The sequence below is a fragment of the Ailuropoda melanoleuca genome, chromosome 15 (assembly GCF_002007445.2).
Source record: "Ailuropoda melanoleuca isolate Jingjing chromosome 15, ASM200744v2, whole genome shotgun sequence".
Taxonomy (NCBI): domain Eukaryota; kingdom Metazoa; phylum Chordata; class Mammalia; order Carnivora; family Ursidae; genus Ailuropoda; species Ailuropoda melanoleuca.
The window spans coordinates 23,831,571-23,850,566 of NC_048232.1; the positions used below are offsets into that span (position 1 = coordinate 23,831,571).

The 18,996-nt window shown below is 38.4% G+C and overlaps 1 protein-coding gene across 2 annotated transcripts in view; it reads right to left on the reverse strand.

Annotated features, from left to right (window-relative positions):
* LOC105241236 (protein adenylyltransferase SelO) overlaps positions 1 to 18,996 on the reverse strand; it is a 39,929-nt gene continuing 20,933 nt past the window's right edge. For both annotated transcript variants that reach the window (XM_034643836.1, XM_011235113.3), the window contains exons 11-19: positions 17,318 to 17,401; positions 16,223 to 16,352; positions 11,144 to 11,188; positions 10,746 to 10,827; positions 10,563 to 10,655; positions 9,456 to 9,535; positions 8,669 to 8,712; positions 3,508 to 3,587; positions 1 to 325 (exon numbers count right to left, since the gene is read on the reverse strand). In XM_034643836.1, the coding sequence (XP_034499727.1) occupies positions 203 to 325; positions 3,508 to 3,587; positions 8,669 to 8,712; positions 9,456 to 9,535; positions 10,563 to 10,655; positions 10,746 to 10,827; positions 11,144 to 11,188; positions 16,223 to 16,352; positions 17,318 to 17,401 (761 nt within the window). In that variant the 3' untranslated portion in view covers positions 1 to 202. The remainder of the gene's footprint in view (positions 326 to 3,507; positions 3,588 to 8,668; positions 8,713 to 9,455; positions 9,536 to 10,562; positions 10,656 to 10,745; positions 10,828 to 11,143; positions 11,189 to 16,222; positions 16,353 to 17,317; positions 17,402 to 18,996) is intronic.

An 18,996-nucleotide genomic window follows, 5' to 3' on the forward strand; every position in this document is an offset into this window, starting at 1 on the left:
CTAAAGTTATTCATTAGAACAAAAATGATCATAAAGTTGTTCCAAAGAATAGGTCCAGTTTATTTGATTAAAAAATATTTGCATACATAATCCTTTTTATGAAATGTGGGGTTGTCATCAAAATGTAGTCATTAAGAATTTATCGAATAGATCATTCTATGTCGAATTCAATGACAGTAGTCCTTAATTTATTTACCCTAAATTAAGATGAGCAGCTAACTCTGAGGTCTTTAGCCCAGGAAGGAGTAGGTGAGGAGTAGCCCGCTTTCTCAGCTGCAGAATGCTTCTGGAAAGGATGCTGAAGAATGTGCTGGAGAAGACGGACCTGGCAAACAATCGAAGGACATAGATACAGATTTCTTCCTCAGGAGCCTTACCAATTCTCTAAATTCCCAGAATGACAAGGTTAAATTTATATTTCTTTGAAAACGTTTCAACATTTTATGTTTTTTTTTAATTTCAACTATAGTTGTTACTTAAAATTTCTATCATTCCATAAAAAGTGCCTTTAAGTACTAGTTTTGTGCTAAAACAGGACAGCAAATACGTACCCTGTCACAAAGACTACATATATATGTCCCAATAATTTTGAAGTTCTTTTGCAACATGAAGAGAATTATAATTTTCTAAAATATTTACAAAAATAAAAGAATGTCAGTGGTTTGCAGTTTTTCCAAATCAAGGACATGGATTCCAACTCATGCTGCTTCCTCATTTGCACTTTGACCCATGGTAATAGACTGAGGCATCAAAGAACACAACTCTTTCAACAATAATTCTAGGATCAAAATGTATATTTTCATCCAGTTATAAAATAAGTAAGTCATGGGAATGTAATGTACAGCATGGTGACTATAGTTAAAAATAATGTATAGCATATTTGAAAGTTGCTAAGAAAGTAGATCTTAAAAGAACTCATCACAAGAAAAAAATTTTCTAACGAAGTATGGTGATAGGTGTTAACTAGACTTACTGTGGTCATAGTTTCGTAATATATACAAATATTGAATCATCATGTCATACACCTGAAAGTAATATAATGTTATATGTCAACTATACCTCAATTAAAATATACTTTGTGGTGCTTCTGCCATTTTCTTAGGCATTAATAAAGGAATGCTTGGTTCTGATAGAAAAAGATACATGATTATCTATACTAAGAAAATACACCAAGAGGTCAAAGAGAGGGTATTACTGTGTTACTAATATTTTAAATAGGAAGACTCATCATAATCAATATGGTGCTCTTAGAGCCCCTCTTAACTTCCCCCAGGTGCTTTCTATACATATCTTTTATTGCAGTTAGTTTTATACCTATCTAATCTTATTTGCTAGCTAAAAATCTCCCTGAATACATTTTTATATACTTCTTCATAGCACCTCACATAGATTCTCAAGAAATGTTTGATGCAGGCAGGTAAACACAAGTTGTATGTGTAAAGGGTTACCTGTCCAGAGGTTTAACGAAATCTTTTTCCTTCCTTGCATGAGAATTGACCCTTAATTAACTTTCTAGGTCTGTTCCTCTAGTCACTTGATAAGGTAGTATGACAACTATATAAATATCGCCATATAACAATGCTTATGACTGACCAACAGCATCTGGATGGGAGAAGCGTAAATACCTGGCGATGCTTTAGGCTTTCTCTAGTGTGGTGACTTGGTATAAGGCAGGTCTCTTGTGGGGACACTGGAAACTATGCCTATGGAGTTGTGACAAGGAATAGTGGTTTCTATGGAACATGAAGCTTTGAAGCCAGGGCTGCCCCTGCATCTTCCCAGTGTGGACCTCGTCTCTGCACACCTGAGCTTTGCTGCTGCACCAGGCTGCTGGCATGGGCCACCACAAGCACTCCTGCAAACGAGGACCCTGATATTGTCCCGCTGGGAAGCTAGGTCTGTCCTCTGTCCATCTGAGTCAAGTGGGGCCAAGAGCAGCCTGTGTTAGCCTTATGAATCTGAATGTTCACTTGAACCTAGGAAGACACCTCCTCACCCATGATGGGCACTGCACCCTCACTCAAATATAATTTGGGGGAAGGGAAGAAAACAAGGAACAAAAGATAGGGAAGGAAGGAGAAACAAGCCAACAAAACAACTGATGAAACCATGCTTCATTTCCTCAGCTTAGGTGATTTAAATATAAATACTGAGCCCTCTCCCTTTTCTTTGTCTTTCTTTGATACCATAAAAAGATTACATTTTAAATTATTTTATTTTCTAAAGTGAAAGCGTAGATTTGTCAAGCTAATGAAACTACTGAAACAAAAAGTTAATGCAAGTTCCCGATTAGACATAGCACAAACGGGCGCCTGGGTGAATCAGGTAAGTGGCCAACTCGGGATTTCAGCTCAGGTCACAATCTCAGGGTCATGAGATCAAGCCCCGAATCAGGCTCCGCACTCAGTGGGGAGTCTGCTTGAGATTCTCCCTCTCCCTCTGCCCCTCCCCCCCACTCATGCATGCTCTTGCTCTCTCTCTAAAATAAATCAATCTTTAAAAAAAAAAGAAATAGCAAAAACAGTTTTTCTCTCATGCCAACTCTGATCAGTTGGTAGTGACCACACACGTGCTGTGGTAAGAATGATTCTGAGGTGGGACCAGTGTCAGAGGGAAAGAGAGCCATGAGCATATCTATTCTAGTGCAGGACAGTGACAGCATGAGTGGCAAGGCCATTCCTCTTCTAAAAAACATACTACGTGCACTGCATTTTAAATAACTGATTATGAAGTATTTGAAGCATACAAGGAGGTATGCAAAACAATACAATGAACACCGTGTATCCTCCACTCAGCTTCAGAAATCAAATACTTCCAATATGATTGGAGCCCAGGAGGAGTCTCCTTCCCTAACTCAAATTTCTTCCTTTCCTCAAAGTACCCACTGTCTGAAAAGGATGTTTATCATCTTTATTCATTTTGTTACTTTCATTATATATGCACGCATCCCTACGTGACGTATAATTTTGCATGTTTTACACTGTATTTAAGTGGTGCTTGTTATACGCCTTTGCCACTTGCTTGTTTTGCTTAACATTATACGTGGGATTCATCCAGGTAGATGCATGCAGACTTAGTTCATCCGTCTTCACTGCTGTCAGGATTAATTTAAGTGAACCCCCGTGGCTAGTGCCACGGACACCTGCTAGAAGCGAAAAGCGAATTCCCTCTGGAGAGATGCACCCTTAAATCAGGCTTCACTGGATCTCGGAGACGGAAATCCAAAATCCGAAGCAGAAGCAATAAACAGCAGAATCAGACCCTCAGAAGTTCGAATAATAGAGGATATAAATGAATCTTTAAAATTTTAAATACATTAAAGAATAAATTAGAAAATATGGAAAAAAAAGATTCACTGAAAAAAAAGGGAGATGAGGCAGCAAGAATTCTGGGAAGCTGGTGCTGGCAATGGTCTAGTTCAGCATGTCTACAAACAAAATAAGTGTGCTTATAATATAATACATTTAAAATCAATAAAAATAAAGCCAGAAGCCTCAAACACCTTACCTCTGAAAAATCATTCCTTTCTGCTTTTCGCACTGCAGACTCTGCCATCCAGTTCTTCAGGACATACCTAGGATTAACAGCTTGAGAGGGAAAAGTGTGTTTTGGAACAATAAATTACTAAGTCCATATAGGCCATATGAAATTATCTTCCAAACTAGATAAGCTTTAAGACCTGTGCTGGAAGGTGCAAATGAGAAGAAACGATCAGCATCAGTCAATTTTTATTATTCACAAACAATGCACACTGTCTATTACCTTATGGTACAGAAAACACTTTTTTGAGCGTATGAGCAATACCATGTTTGGTTTTTCTCTTCAAAGGTGTTTCATCATTACTGTGGTTTTTTCATCCTGTTCAGTTCACTAAGCACTTTCTAAAGCATGGAGAAAGTACTGAATGTATCTGAATTAGGCCCGTTAGCCTAAGTGGAGGGTGGGGGAGAGAAGTTGCTGCTTTTAATATTTTTAAGCTCAGAATTCAGTTCCGACTTAGTAGTACTGCTTAATGTTAACGCTGCCAAGAGCAAACATGAAAGGTTACATGCAGGCAAAACTCTTTATAAATTTATATTTTTGATAGTGACCACTCATTTTGTCATTTTAAAAGTATTATAATAATGGCACATTTAGAAAAATTCCAGAAACTATGTCTTTAGTTGAGATGAGCCTTTTCCAAAATAATTTATCAACTGAGTGGAGAGGAGGGATGCTTCTCCCCACTAGCACAACAGAAATTCTGAGTGGACTCCAGGAATCATGATTTTGTGATTCTCAACAGCCTGCTGAGCTAGCTACTGGAATGGAGGAAACATACAAATTCCCTTTCAACTTGGTTTTAAGATCAGCCAAGATACTACATATAATCTAATGATATAATAAGAAGTGCCCTGTGACCCAGTAATTCTGTAGGAACATAGTCTATGAAAACAAATTTAAACATAAAAAAGTATTATTTATATTAAGGATAACTAGAAACACTTTAAATACTTAGTAGGGAAATAGTTAAGTAAAACACTGCATATCCTTTCGAAGAAATATTATGTAGCCATTAAAAATGTTACATTATAAAGAATGAAGTAGCAAGGGAAAATACCTTATTTTCTTTTAGCAAAAAAAAAAAAAAGGACCTAAATTATATGATTGTATGATTACTACTATATTTTTCTCCTAATCAATACACACAGAAAAAGAGAGACTAGTGGTAAATGTATCAAAAAAGTAAATAATAACTCTGTTTGGGAAAACGGGATTTTTTTCTTAGTCTTTCTGTAAATCTGCATTTTTCAAAGCTTGAAGAATTTATAAAGTACTTGTTTAAAACAAAACACATGTACACAGAAAATACATACAATCCTTAAACAAAAAGGAAACTAACAAGCAAGGGGAGTTGTGGAAACACTCAGTGTAGGCAGAGGGAGAGTGGAGCCTTCCAATGAAAAGTTTGACAAATTTGACAAACATTTCATACAAACCTGACAATGAAATACTGTTTAAAAACACTAGAAATTTCAGCTACAAGCAGAAGTGCTTTGGACCAAGTTATAAATATACGAAATACTTGGAAATCAGAAAATTATAGATCTGTTTATAAGATTCTTTGAGGAGTTATTGGAGTCTAGTTGGGAATTTTCTGTTGGTGGGTTATTTCTTTTGGCAATAAAATTTTAAGCAGTGGGTTAGTGAGGATTATGTCCACGCACAAACCCTGCCAGAGCTCCATGCAATGTGGGAATCCCTGACCCGGTAGAGTGTTGACTACTTATGGGTAGGACTCAAATTCATCTTTGTATTTTCAACTTTAAACAACGTGACTGTACAAAAAGGGACATATTATAGGGGCTTAGTATATGTTTCTGAATAAGCAAATTTAGTGCTGGAAGAGATTTAAGACTGTTTTATTGACTACATCAGATTATAAATAAAGCATATCATTGCTCCCATCCAATTGGAAAAGCTTAATATATCAGAAAGTTCGCAGACCCGATGGACATAAAACACTGAACTCTTCAAATTATTAAACGCAACTAATCTCTCATAGGTTGGCAGTGAAAATGGTAGTTCTATTTATCATTTATCTAACTCAATAAAAATAAATTGTATTCTCATTGTTAGTTATTAAAATAATTTAAGAGCAAAATTATTTCAAATATAGCATCTTCCATTGTTCCTTCTGCCTCTCTTTTTTTTTAATGTCCAGGAGGAAGAATGAAGAAGGAACTTTTTCTTCTATTATCCACAAAAGGTCTGAAATATCTACTTGAGGCCACAATTTAAATTTATACTATCACCTTAACTGAGAGCACTTTCACCTTGATTCCCAATGATCTTGCTTAATTTCTACTGAGAGTCCCAGCATACAAAGGAAAGGTATCTGACTTGAATCACACTAGCATTCTCTTTGTGTTCTTTTCCAAAAGAGGTAAGTTTGTGTTGAGCCAATCCCAGTCTGGGCCAATTCATTCTCCATGATCAGTGGGCATGCCATTTGTAAGGTGGCAGACAGGAAGGTCTGTGAACTAGGCCTAGGGCTGTATTTTCCAATGAGGCTCAAACCCAGGATTTCAACATAGTTGGCCTTGAGCTCTAAACTACCTGTGTTCTAAGGACAAGTCAAATTCTTCTGAGCGTGTGCCACAAATTCACTACTAGGCACAAAGAAAGCAGAATTACACTGATGCATTTTCAGAATCACAACCAAGTTAGTTTTATCACACATGCAGCTGTTTTAGAGCTTTTTAAAATGTCTCCCTAGTAATATAAACCCAATCGTATAATGCTGGAACTACAATGGCTGTGCTCAGTGCACAGTAATGACAGTAATGAAAAGCATTTATTAAATAAAATTATAGTATGATTTCTGGGCCGGGTGGGCACGGTATGACATAGGATAGAAGTGATCAATGCCCTCTGATGGCTTATGATCGTAGAGTTATTTGGAGGCTTAAAAACAATAAATTTCATAGCATTTTTTTTTTTTAATTCTAAGACCTTTAAAACACTCATCTTTGATGTTCTCATTGCTTGCAACTTGGAGCATTTACAAAAACATTTTAAAGCAAATCCTCCCCTGGAACTCCTGGCTGGCTCAGCTGGTAGAGTACGCAACTCTTGACACAGGCTCGTGAGTTCAAGCCCCACGTGGGGCACGGAGCCTACTTAAAAAACAAACAAACAAACAAACAAACAAAAAAAAAAACCTTCCCCTCATCTACTATTGATTTTTTTTAATGTTTTGAAACAATATACAACAGCAATATATTTTTAGTCTTTTGGTTTCTAAAAAACAGCATCATCCCAGTCTTCCCAACAAAGATATTTCATGTACTTTACACTCACGTAATAGCTGATACTTAATGAGTACTTATTATGTGCCAACTACCATCTCCCTGATTTTGTGCAACAGTCCATGATGTAAATGCACTTTATAGATGAGGAAACAAAAGTGAGGTCAAGTGGATAAAAATGTTTTAAAATGAACTGTCATGATTGCACAGTTTTTTAAATTTAGTTTAAAAAAATCACTGTACACTTAAAATGAATTTTGTTATGTAAATTATATCTCAATAAAGCCACTAAAAAAATACATGTCCACACCAGAAAGAGAAAAAGAGGGATGAAGGAATCAAGTGACCTGCTTAATAACATCTAGGAAAGAAATGGCCGAACCAGAGCTCAGGCACAGCTGGTCCAACTCCGGCAGCCAGGCCATACTGACCCTCGAAGGAAAAGAAGGTTGGGTCAAGAGCTGAGAAATGAAGAGTCTATTATAAGGGAAATGAAGATTCAGACTTCACTACACTGGACCCTCTTCTTACATGGTTTATTTCTTCGTGCCTGTTCAATTCTTCAATTCCCACCCCTGGTACACACTGTTACATGAATTTGGGCAATTTCTTACATATTTGCATTTTCATATCAATTAAATATATAGTAATAATGTATGGAAGTATACCTTTAAAAAAATAACTGAGCTATCATTATGAACTTTCATCAGACCATTGCTCTTTGTGGAAATTGATCTTTCTCCCGTCCTCGAGAGCTCACTGTTCAGCACTGACTACTTCTCTAAAATAACTGAAAGCGGCAGCCTTGAGTTCACTGGATTTCTTTCATTTACCCCCTCATCCATTCTGTCATAACCAAACAAATCCAAATACTGAAGACTGACACCACAGGTTAGTCTTTCGATCTCTTCTTTCCCTTAACTGCTGAGTGTCCATATTCTGAACTGGCTTATGAATTCTGTATGACTGCACCAGTGGACTGAAGTGGCTGGAAACGAAATCCGTGCTGAGCCCCAAAGAGATCACTCACTTCAATGTAAAAGCTAAACTTGGTGTTATTTCTACAATAATGCCCTGAGTTCAAGAAGCAATCTCATTCCGTAACGTAACGTGGGTTGTTAGCATCACCCTTATTTCATTCACATGAATTGGCCACCCTGATGGCACACTCTAGCTCTCTATACAAGTCCTAAGTAAGGCAACAGGACTCAAGGACTTGGGAACGTTCTGTCTGAACTTTGACCTTATTAGAATCCACACTGCAAAAGGAACTAACTTCCATTTTTTTCTTCTCCAAACTAAGTGTGAAGTCACACGGTAAACTGAAATTGATATATAGAGATGATTTCTTTCTAGAGCTACCCCTTACGGGATGCGTATTATAGCCCATGCACTGTACCAAGATACCTTACATATATTGCTCATCATTACAACATTGCTGCAAAATATCCCCATTTTATAACAGCTAAGGGCCTTGAAACTCAGAGTTAAGTATCTCTCAGATAGTACAGCTAAAAGGAGATTCATCTGCCAGATTCCCAAACTCATTCTTTCCACCATAACCCAAACGACCTTGTCTCTCCACCATCTTTTAGGACAATATTATTTTAACATCAGTTTGCAAACTTACTAAAAGCAGAACTGTTATACTCTGTTAAAGGTCATTTAGAAAAGCCCATCAATGACACTCTACCTCAACTAAAATATACTCAACTAGAATTATTCTAGTTAAAAACAAGCCATAAAAACCAAAGACCAAAACAAACAAACAAACAAAACAACCCTTGGTTCCCTCAAGTAATTACTTCTAGCTTTCAAAAAAGTGTTGCTTTTATGTGATAATCCTTAAAGTTGAAAAAATCAAAAGGTTTACTCACTTGTCATTCTTTTTCTTCTTTCAGAATCTGAATCATTCGTGTTACTAACAAAGAATAAAACAAAGGACAAAATTAACCATTGCCTCCTCGTATCTTTTTTCAAAAGGGTGGGAATTATTTCACAAGACAAATCTTGGCGGGGGGGGACATTTAAAAATCACATTGAATCAGTGTCTGAAAGGAAGATAGAAAATACTGAGTTTGATTAAATAATATATAAAATACTACCTTGTTTAGTTATTTTAGCTAATCCCAAACCTTTTATTTTTACAAATTAAAAAGGTTTATCTAAAAAAATTTTAAACTGTCTGATACTTTTATCTTAAACAGTTTTCTGAAAATGATTCCATTTTATCTTTTCTTGATATATCATGGTCATCTTTATAAACAGCCCTCAGAGGCAATTAAACTGGGAAGGGCTATTTCTCCCTGTCTTTCTCTTCAGGGGCCACTACCTACAATGTCTTTACTCCCAAGTTCGTTGCTTCTACTTTGCTGGGATTATGAAACAAAGTAACTTCTTACAAATGTAGCCAACCTGACAAGTAATAGGCAGGGCTAGAAGCCTGGGGAGCTCTCCTCCAGAGCTTAGGGCATCTGGGGAAGCAGTGTTATCAGAGTTGAAGTGAACAGACCAGAGATCTCTGCATGGGTGACATGCTGCCACAGACAGGTGCAAAGAACCCAGCAGTAGAAGGAAATGTTGGAATTGAAAGAAAACTTGATGGGTTGCCTCTGCTAAAGTAATCCATCACAAGCTTTTTCAGAAGTGGTTAGATGACCTTACCTGTTCAGTCTCAAAAGGTACTGGGACACCCAGGCAGGAAAAAGCTTGTGCTTCGAAATCATCTTCAGTGCCCAGAATTGCTAAATGAAAATGCAGTAATAGGCTGCTTATTATACTAATATTAGTTCTGTTTATTTTAACTTCATGTTACTTTAAATTATGTTCTTTAATAATAATTTGTAATACCAGATTTTTTTAAGACATGCTATTTCAAGTAGAAGTAGTACTAAAAAAGAGTAATATTTTCCTTTTCCTTACATGACATTCAACTGTAAAATTCTAATTCATGGTAATTCACGTAATGGCATGATTTAAGGTAAACGAAGTCCTTAGAGAGATTACACGTGAATACTTACGTTATCCAAAAGCCTTCCTTTAAATAATGTATAATTTACTTTTAAAAACTTAATTTGCAACTGCATTTTATTTAGTCATCTATTAATTCATTCAACAAATATTTACGGAATGTCAATGCTGCGCTGGGAACTATGTGAGGTGGGAAGGATATAAAAATTAATAAGACATGATTCCACTCCGAGTATCTATCCAAGAGAAATGAAAACATATGTTCACACAAAAACTTGTACATGAGTGTTCGGAGCAGTATTTATTCACAATAGCCAGGAAGTGGAAATGACCCAAATGTCCATCAACTGGTAAGTGGACCAGCAAAAGACGGTATATCCGTACAGTGGCGCACCACTCAGCAACAAAGAGGAAAGGACTGCTGCTACGGTCACAACGTGGAAGAACTCCAAAACTCGGCTCATGAAGAAGCCAAGTGAAGAAGACCACATTGTGTGTGATTCCATTTATAGGAAACGTCTAGAAAGTGAAAACCTTAAGACACAAAGTAAATTAGTAGCTGCTTGGGGCTAGGAGTGGAAACAGGGATTCACTGCAAATGGGCACAAAGGCTCTTATTTTAGGGTGACGGAATTGTTCTAGAATTAAATCGTAATAAATGCACAAATCTGTAAATTATAAAAAAATCACTGAATTATATACTTAAAGCCAGTGGAATTTTATGGCATGGAAATTATATACCTCCATACATCTATTAAAGAAAACTTAATTAAGAGAAAACCAAATGTCACAAATGACTACCTGGGGAATGTCGAGCTCCTCTAATTGGCTTTGAGTCATCTCGCTGAGCTGACGAAATGTCATTGTAAAATCAGCTTCTGTCTTTTCCATGAGCTAATGAAAATAATTATATTTATCAATCTCAATTCTTCAAGAATATGCTGATTAGTAATTCAAATGTTAGGAAAAAAAAGACAAACTCACATGTAAGAGAAATGCAATTAAATCATCATCACCCTTCCTTTCTCCAAGTAACCCCAGTTTGGCTTTGAACAAGTCTCTAAATCTGAAAGAGAAATGTCAGTTTAGTTCAACTCTCACTATTTTAAGAATTGTCCTCAAACCAACTAGGGTGCTTTCTTTTTTTTTTTTTTTAAGATTTTATTTATTTATTTGACAGAGAGAGAGACAGCCAGAGAGAAAGGTAACACAGGCAGGGGGAGTGGGAGAGGAAGAAGCAGGCTCCCAGTGAGGAGCCTGATGTGGGGCTCGATCCCAGGACCCCGGGATCATGCCCTGAGCCGAAGGCAGACGCTAAACGACTGAGCCACCCAGGCGCCCCCAACTAGGATGCTTTCATATCCCTATTCAGAAGGACAAACCTTGTATAATAAAGAACAGGATATCCCTCAAGAATCTGAGCCGCTCTACAGGGAGAGAAAAGGAAGGACAGTGAAACTTGATTAAAAATTAACATTCTTGAATTACATTTTACAAGAACAAAGGGAACCTTTTCACATATTAAATATAAATGTAATTATATTTATCAATCTCAATTCATACATTTCATAAAAATATAAAGATTAAAGCATTCTTAACCTTAAACTCATCTTGAAACAAAGTAAGTTTCTATTTCATAAGATTCTTATATGTACTTTAAATCACACAAAAGCTCAACTCATTCTGAAGCTCCACTCCCTTTACCTTACTGACCTCATCCCATATAAATTTTCCCCTTGCTTTTTGAGGCAGCCACAGGAGCCTTCTTGCTGTGCCTCACAACACCGCACACTACCTGCTCAGGGCCTTTGCACAGGCTGGTCCCTGCCGGGAGCACCCTTCCCCCACGCGTCCGGCGGCTTGCTCCCGTGACTCCTTCAAGCCTTTGCTTGAGGGAGGTACTGAGCATCCTTTTAAATCTGCAAACCCCTCCTTCCCTTTATTCCCTATCCCCTCCTTATTTTTCTCCATTGTATTTATCTCCTTCTAATAAGCTATGTAACTTATTGACTGTCTCTACCACCGGAAGTAAGCACCACAAGGGCACAATTATCGTGCTGTTTGATTCGCTGCTGTCCCCTTAGCACTTACAACAGCATCTGGCACATATTGAGCACCTCAATAAATGTTTGTTAAACGAATAAATGAACTCTGCAGGACAAAACCCATGTAAAATTAATGGAGACAAGAGTGACTGCTTAATGAATATTGTTTTATATTGCTTTGATTTTGACTATAATGTATTACCAATATATTTTTAAATTATATTAAGGAAACCATAGATGGTATATAAAACTTTTACCTTTATTGAAGTAATCCTTTGCGCTACCTGGGGTTAATGAAATTACTATCTGCTTTGCCTTCCACCTGGGATCTTGTTGTACTGGAAATGGTCAATTTTAGATTTGAGGGGGGAAGAGAGTGAAGTTAAATATGCTTTATCTTCTGGCAAATACATTACAGACACAGAAATGATTAAAATGTGATCCTGCCCTCAAGGAGTTCAATATCCAGGGGTTACATCAAGAAATATCTTCACATTCTATGTAATTATTAACATACTTAGATTATTATTCATGCTTATTTGTATACATATGCAAGATATTTCATTTTGAGTAACTAATTACAAACATTACAATGTTGCCTATTTATTATTTATTCTGTTGTCTAAAAAGGCAACCAGGTACCCTTTTTTCTTCAGCCTGAATTCAGAGGAGAGATCACACAATAGACTGAGATTAAAAGTTCAGCTTTGTTATTGATAAAAGCTAGTCTGAAAAATATGGCTTAAGTCTGTGGATAAATCGGCATGTTAATATATTGCGCCTAAATTAGAGAGATTTATTCTCTCCGTTACTAGCACAGCAGTTACAACCGTGGGCCTCCCCCCATCTGGGCGCACCTCCGTACAATTTTCATATAAAAAAGCAGAACACGTGGGCTTTCTCTGGTCAGCAGCTCTCTGAAAAGAGAGGTATTTATAGGCTGAGCCACACGTTTAGTTTCTTCTCCCAAATTCATCGAACTGATCATTAACCCTTCTTCCCCCAGAGAGGAGTAAACGGAGCCAGAGAAGGGCTATGTACTGTACTCTAATGAAGCCCCCCCCCGCCCCCCACCAAACACAGGGAACCACTGAAGAGGAGTAAGTGATTTCTTTTAAAAGTCTTTAAGGCCAAACACTAAACCAGATATGTCAAAGGAAGATGGCGGTTCAAATGAATGTTTGGTACCTGCCCTTCCCTGCTCTAATTCAGCCCCTCTCCTGGGCCTCAGAGCTGCGAGAGCCTGGGGGAGGCAGGCGGGGCCTGGGGGAGGCAGGCGGGGCCTGGAGGGTCTGAGCAAGGCTGCAGGCCCTCACTCTTGAGGTACCGCAGGCTGAGCAGAGCAAAGACGTTACGGGCCCTACCTGTATAAATGCTACTGCAAAAAGTTAGTGGGCTCCCTGGCTTCCAAGAAGCTACAGGAGCACTGCTAAAACCTCTCTGCCCCCGAAGGTGGGAGAATGCTAGCCTTGGCTGGGAGCTGGGAGCAGAGAGGCAGCCTAGGAGAGGCTCAGCAGAAAGCTAAAATCCTGCAGGTACTCCGCAAGCCCGTGAAACGGGTACCACCACTTACCTGGAGCGGAGCCCCAACAGAGAGGCAAAGGAAAATAACACAGTACCTAAGGGTTTTCCTCTCACACCCAGAGAGAGGAAAAACAAAAGAACGTCAGAACAGTTGGCTCTTAGCACAATGGAACTGCTGGTGAAGACAGATAACAATATGAAAAAAAAGAATAAGACACTTCAGAAGAATAAGCTATGCCTCAGTAGACCTTCTGAACTACAAGATAGTATTTCCGACAACAAAATTCAGTGGGCTAATTGCGAGAGAAGATGGTTACTCTTGAGACTCAAATTTAGTGGCCTAGGAATTCGGGGAGAAGAACTAGCACAAAACACTACGCAAAAATACAAAGAGATGGAAAGCATCAGGAAAACAGTAAGAGACTTGGGGACGAATGGAGGATTCATACAAAGAACGGAGTGTCCAAAGCACAAAAAGAAATGAATGGAAGAGAGTCCACAGTTAAGCAAAAGCAGAGATTTCTCTCCTTGGGAAGGCAGCAGAGCAGCAGAACCACTGTTGGTGCTTAGAGGACAAGGGGTGTATCTTAGGGACTTGACCTTCCGTGACTGTGGGAGCCAGTGAAGAACGATATATCATACTGTTGCTTCTGTGTCTGGTTTTGGGGCTCAACGTGGGCAGAGAGGAGAGGGTAGAAAATTGAGTGTGAGACTGGAGACGGTGAAGACCAAGTGGAATCTATACAAGCTGAAACCCCTGTCTGTACCTCCACAGTGTCCCAGCTCCGTGGCGCAGGTCAGCTGCAGGATCAGCCAGTGCCCTGAGTACGGAGCAGTGCACGCCTGGCCCAGGACGCGACTTGGCTCTCTCCCCACACCAACACCACGAAGCAGCAGACGGACGGCAGTGCGTGCGAGCGGCAGTGGGGCCTGACCCGAGACCAGCCTTCTGGGTGTAATCACCCTGCTGCCTCACTTCTGCCTTCCAGATCTTGCAAACTTCTCTTGGGCCAATGAACCCATGACCATACAGGGAAGGAAAATTTGGGCCAGCATAGCTATGCTGATACAACGTAAGGCCCCGACACTTGATATGGCTCTATGATTGAGTTCTGGCTGATGTGAAAGGAGGGAAGTGAAGTGCACAAATTCTGACATGTATCCTTCAATAGTGAGGACTTGCCTCTTTTCTTCTCCACGCTGCCACACAAAATACAGATGTTACAGATGGTGTCTGAGATCAGACCCTGAGGACTACACGCAGTACATGGCTGGATGGAAAGCTGGAAGCAGTCTGGGACAGCAGAGTCCCCACTCCAGCCCTCAATTACCAACCTGTACGCTTTCATGTCCATCTTGTTCAAACTACTATTATTCTGGGTTTCTGTTACACACAAGTGAATCTATAATCTAATACCCTATGTCTCAATCATCTGTCAGAGTAAAATAAAAACAGTAACGGTTATGCAAGAATTCAGAAAATATATCACCTCTATACCCCGGTAAGTGAAATAATAGAGTAATCAAAACTTGGTGATGGAACCATGAATAAAAAGCAGTGGCCAGCAGTGGAATGATTAGAAATGTGGGTGTGTGCGTGTGCAGGTGGGGGAAGCACTAGGGCAAAGACTCTTATGACAGGAGAGATACACTTCAAGAGAAAACCTACAACGGTCTGAAATTCAAAATACTAAGCTGTCGTATTAGCAAAATCCAGCAGTTGGGTACTTAGAGGTAAAACGTAAAAGCATTCTAAGTCTCACTGAGATGGAGGAAAAAACTTAAATAAACCAATAGAATCTTAGTGAAGGAAAAGTGTTTGGAAACTCATCTTCCCATAACTTCCCACTGAGAAAGTGGCAGAAAAAGGAAGATAACTACCAGTGGTGGGGGGAGAATACAGTAGTTTCCAAATCAAGGTGGGGGAGTGATGAATGAACTGCTCAAATCATAAAAACATAAGGAAAGTCGGTGGGGGGGGCACTGATACATAAAATAAAGATAAAGCATGATGTAAGACAAGAATAAAATCAATCGTTATAATAAATGTGAACAGCCTACATACTTCTATTAAGACAGAAACCATCACATTGAGTTAAAATCTGGCTATATGTGTTGTTTGTTTTTACAAGAAACATACTTTAAAACAAAGTGCTAAAGAAAGGTAAAAAACAAAGTGACACTCCAGGCAAATCCAACAAAAAGAAAGCATGAATCACAATATTAATATCAGATAAATTGAAATTTGGAGTTAAAAGGATAAATCAAGATGAAGGGGGTCATGATGTTCAGCTAAAAGGCATTTTTTAAGGCAATATAAGTAAAAATCTGTATGTACTAATAATACAATAGCAACATATGCAAATGTAAAACAATTAGAAAAAATTACTTAGTAAAAATACAAGTGGAAGATTTTAATACACATCTCTTATGAATCAAATTTATCGAATAAATAAAAAATAGAGTCATAATACATTCAATACACTCAATTTGATATAGTAAAACCTTTGACTAAAGAGTATACATTATTTTGTTTGGTCATGAAACATGCACAAAAGTCATTATGTTGAGGCCACAAAGAAACCTTAACATATTTTAAATAGTAGGTTTTACCAAACACATATAAAAATATATGAATAAAATGAGCCCGACTATTCGATATTAAAAAAACAATGATAAATAACCCTTAGATCAAAGGAGAAATAAACTAAAATTTCACACCTAAAAAGCAATAAATAAGGAAACACTTTATCCTGAGTACTGTGAAATGCCTTCACTATTAAAGACTAATAAGATGGTTTTTAAAATGTTAGCTTCTTGTTTTTCAAAAAATGATCATTATACAAATGTATTTTCACACAGATTTAATTAGTGGATTTAGGATTTACTCACAACTGCTTTTGCCTAGGATCCAGTAAGGGGTTTAAAGCTTGCAACAACTTGTTTAAATTAAACATCCCAATATTGGCCTGATTTCCTATTTTATATCTTCTTTCATCATCAGATGTGTTTGGGACAAAATCTGTTTAAAATAAAAAATATTGGCATTTTATAGTGGAGATAATTTTAATAAATAGCCTCTCCCTTTCTAAATTTATTTTTAAACTTAAGAAATATGTATTATTAGATAGGTCTACATACATTAAATCTTTCTGACGTTAAACATTTAACTAAAAAAGTAACATAAACACTTACTACCCATACACATGAAATTCTTTTTAAATATGAATATTTGCCCAATAGAGGAAATAATTCTAATATGTAAGGATTTTCAGGTGATCAGGGGCGCCTGGGTGGCTCAGTCGGTTAAGTGTCTGCCTTTGCTCAGGTCACGATCCCAAGGTCCTGGGACTGAGTCCTGCATCAGGTTCCTTGCTCAGCAGGGAGTCTGCTTCTCCCTCTCCTTCTCCCTCTGCTCCTCTCCCTACTCCTGCTTGCTCTCCCTCTCTCTCCCAAATAAATAAAATCTTAAAAAAAAATTTTTTTTTCAGGTGATCATAAATGCACTTCAAACTCCACCTCCAGTGGCATGTCCTCCACGAAGTCGGCTTGAATCCCTCCTTGTAAGGACTGTTATTATGACCTCCGTTTTATAGGCTGGTGAAGTGAGAAGTTAAGTAACTTGTCCAAGGAAGGGCTCAGAGCCACTACGGCTCAGATGGCAGAGGTCAAACCTGCAATCTGTCTCACACAGGTTCCCTACTACCCTCCCTGTCATCTTCTCTAATATGTAATTCCTTAAGGGCAGAGACCACGAAGGGCTCATTTTTGTATCCCAACAGCACCTGGAACATGGAGTACCACATAAAATGACCATTTTAGGAATGAACCCAATTCTTTCTACTACCCCATCACTGTAATCACTACAACAATTTATCTAAAATAAACCTGCGATCATTCTTTAGTGAAATAAGATATATGTGTGTATATATATATATATATATATATATATACACACATACATATTTACATATAAATCACACATACCTGGATTATAGGCTTCCATAAAACCAAATGGGCCATAGTCAATTGTAATAGGTAACAAACTGAAGTTATCGGTATTACAAACACCTGAAACCACAACAAAAGGATTCCAAAAACATGGTAATTAAATAATAAAGCATTTTTAAATGTATGAAATTATCCAGAATAGAAAAGGTAATGGAAATGCATTTGTTTTAGAAGTGAAACAAAATTAGATTACCAATTGAAAGTTTAACTGGTGATGTTAAATAGCTTAATATATATTCAAACTACATCCTTTAACTAAATTTAGCCTTTTCTTTTATACCTTCCCACACAAAGATTTCAAATACTGCAGGAACAAAAGCCCCAAGAAATACAACTTCTTCTTACTTATCCTCAGTTTCTTGCATTTGTTCTAAAAAATATAGGTTACTTGGAATGGAAGTGAAACTAGTAAAGGAATAAGATTAATTCATTTTCAAAGGATGGGAAAAGGGGAAAATATGGATGTGCACGCCCGTTACTGTCATCAGCTGCAGACCAGTAGCAGAGTGGGGAGGGAGTGCGGCCTCCCAGCCAAGGGGGCTATGGCTGGCTGGCGGCAGGAGTGTGGGGTAGGAGGAAGCTTGGGAATGGATATGCCAGCCTGATACAGGATATTTGGCAACTGTGTCCAATATAGGGTTTCAACCTTTTTCAGAGCAACAGGGCCCTGTTTATCAAAATGTTAAATGTACAGACTCTCTGACCCAGCCATTCCACGTTAGGGGTTTGTCCTCAAAAGTCACCTTCAGGCATAGGAAGATACATTTGCAAGGCAGTCGCTGCGCCATGGTTCATAATAGCAAAAACTCTGAAACACCTACCCGGCTCACCCTACCCCAACCCACCCCAAGAGAGATACACAGAGTATGCATGTGATAAGCTAAGCAGATTTCAAGAAGTTCTGCAATGTGCGATGCTCTTTGGTATTTATCTAGAGACATTAGGACATACACGGTTTGTTTTTCAGTTATTCTTAGTTGAGGCAGATATTCCTTCTTATGCAACTTCACACACTAAAAGGCTTCGAACACACAAGCCAGCCCTGCTTTTGTCACAGGAGGTGTATGAATATCATCCCAAAAGAGTCCAAAATAATTGATATGAAATGGTTAGTAATGATTACCCTGGAGAATAGAATTCGCACTCACTTCTCTCTACTTGCAATTTGTTTTTTAAGATTTTTTTATTTGAGAGAGAGAGTGAGCCAGAGAGAGAAAGAGAGAGAAAGCGCGTGTGTGAGCACGGGTGGGAGGAGGGGCAGAGGGAGAAGCAGACCCCCCACGGATCAGGGAGCCTGACGCAGGACTCGATGTCAGGACTCTGAGATCATGACCTGAGCTCAAGGCAGAAGCTTAACCAACTGAGCCACCCAGGCACTCTATACTTATAATTCTTTACCATAGCATGCACTGCTTTTATAAATAAGATTTTAAAAACAGCTTTAGGGGTGCCGGGGTGGCTCAGTCGTTAAGCATCTGCCTTCGGCTCAGGGCGTGATCCTGGCGTTGTGGGATCGAGTCCCACATCAGGCTCCTCTGCTATGAGCCTGCTTCTTCCTCTCCCACTCCCCCTGCTTGTGTTCCCTCTCTCGCTGGCTGTCTTTCTCTCTCTGTCAAATAAATAAATAAAATCTTAAAAATAAATAAATAAATAAA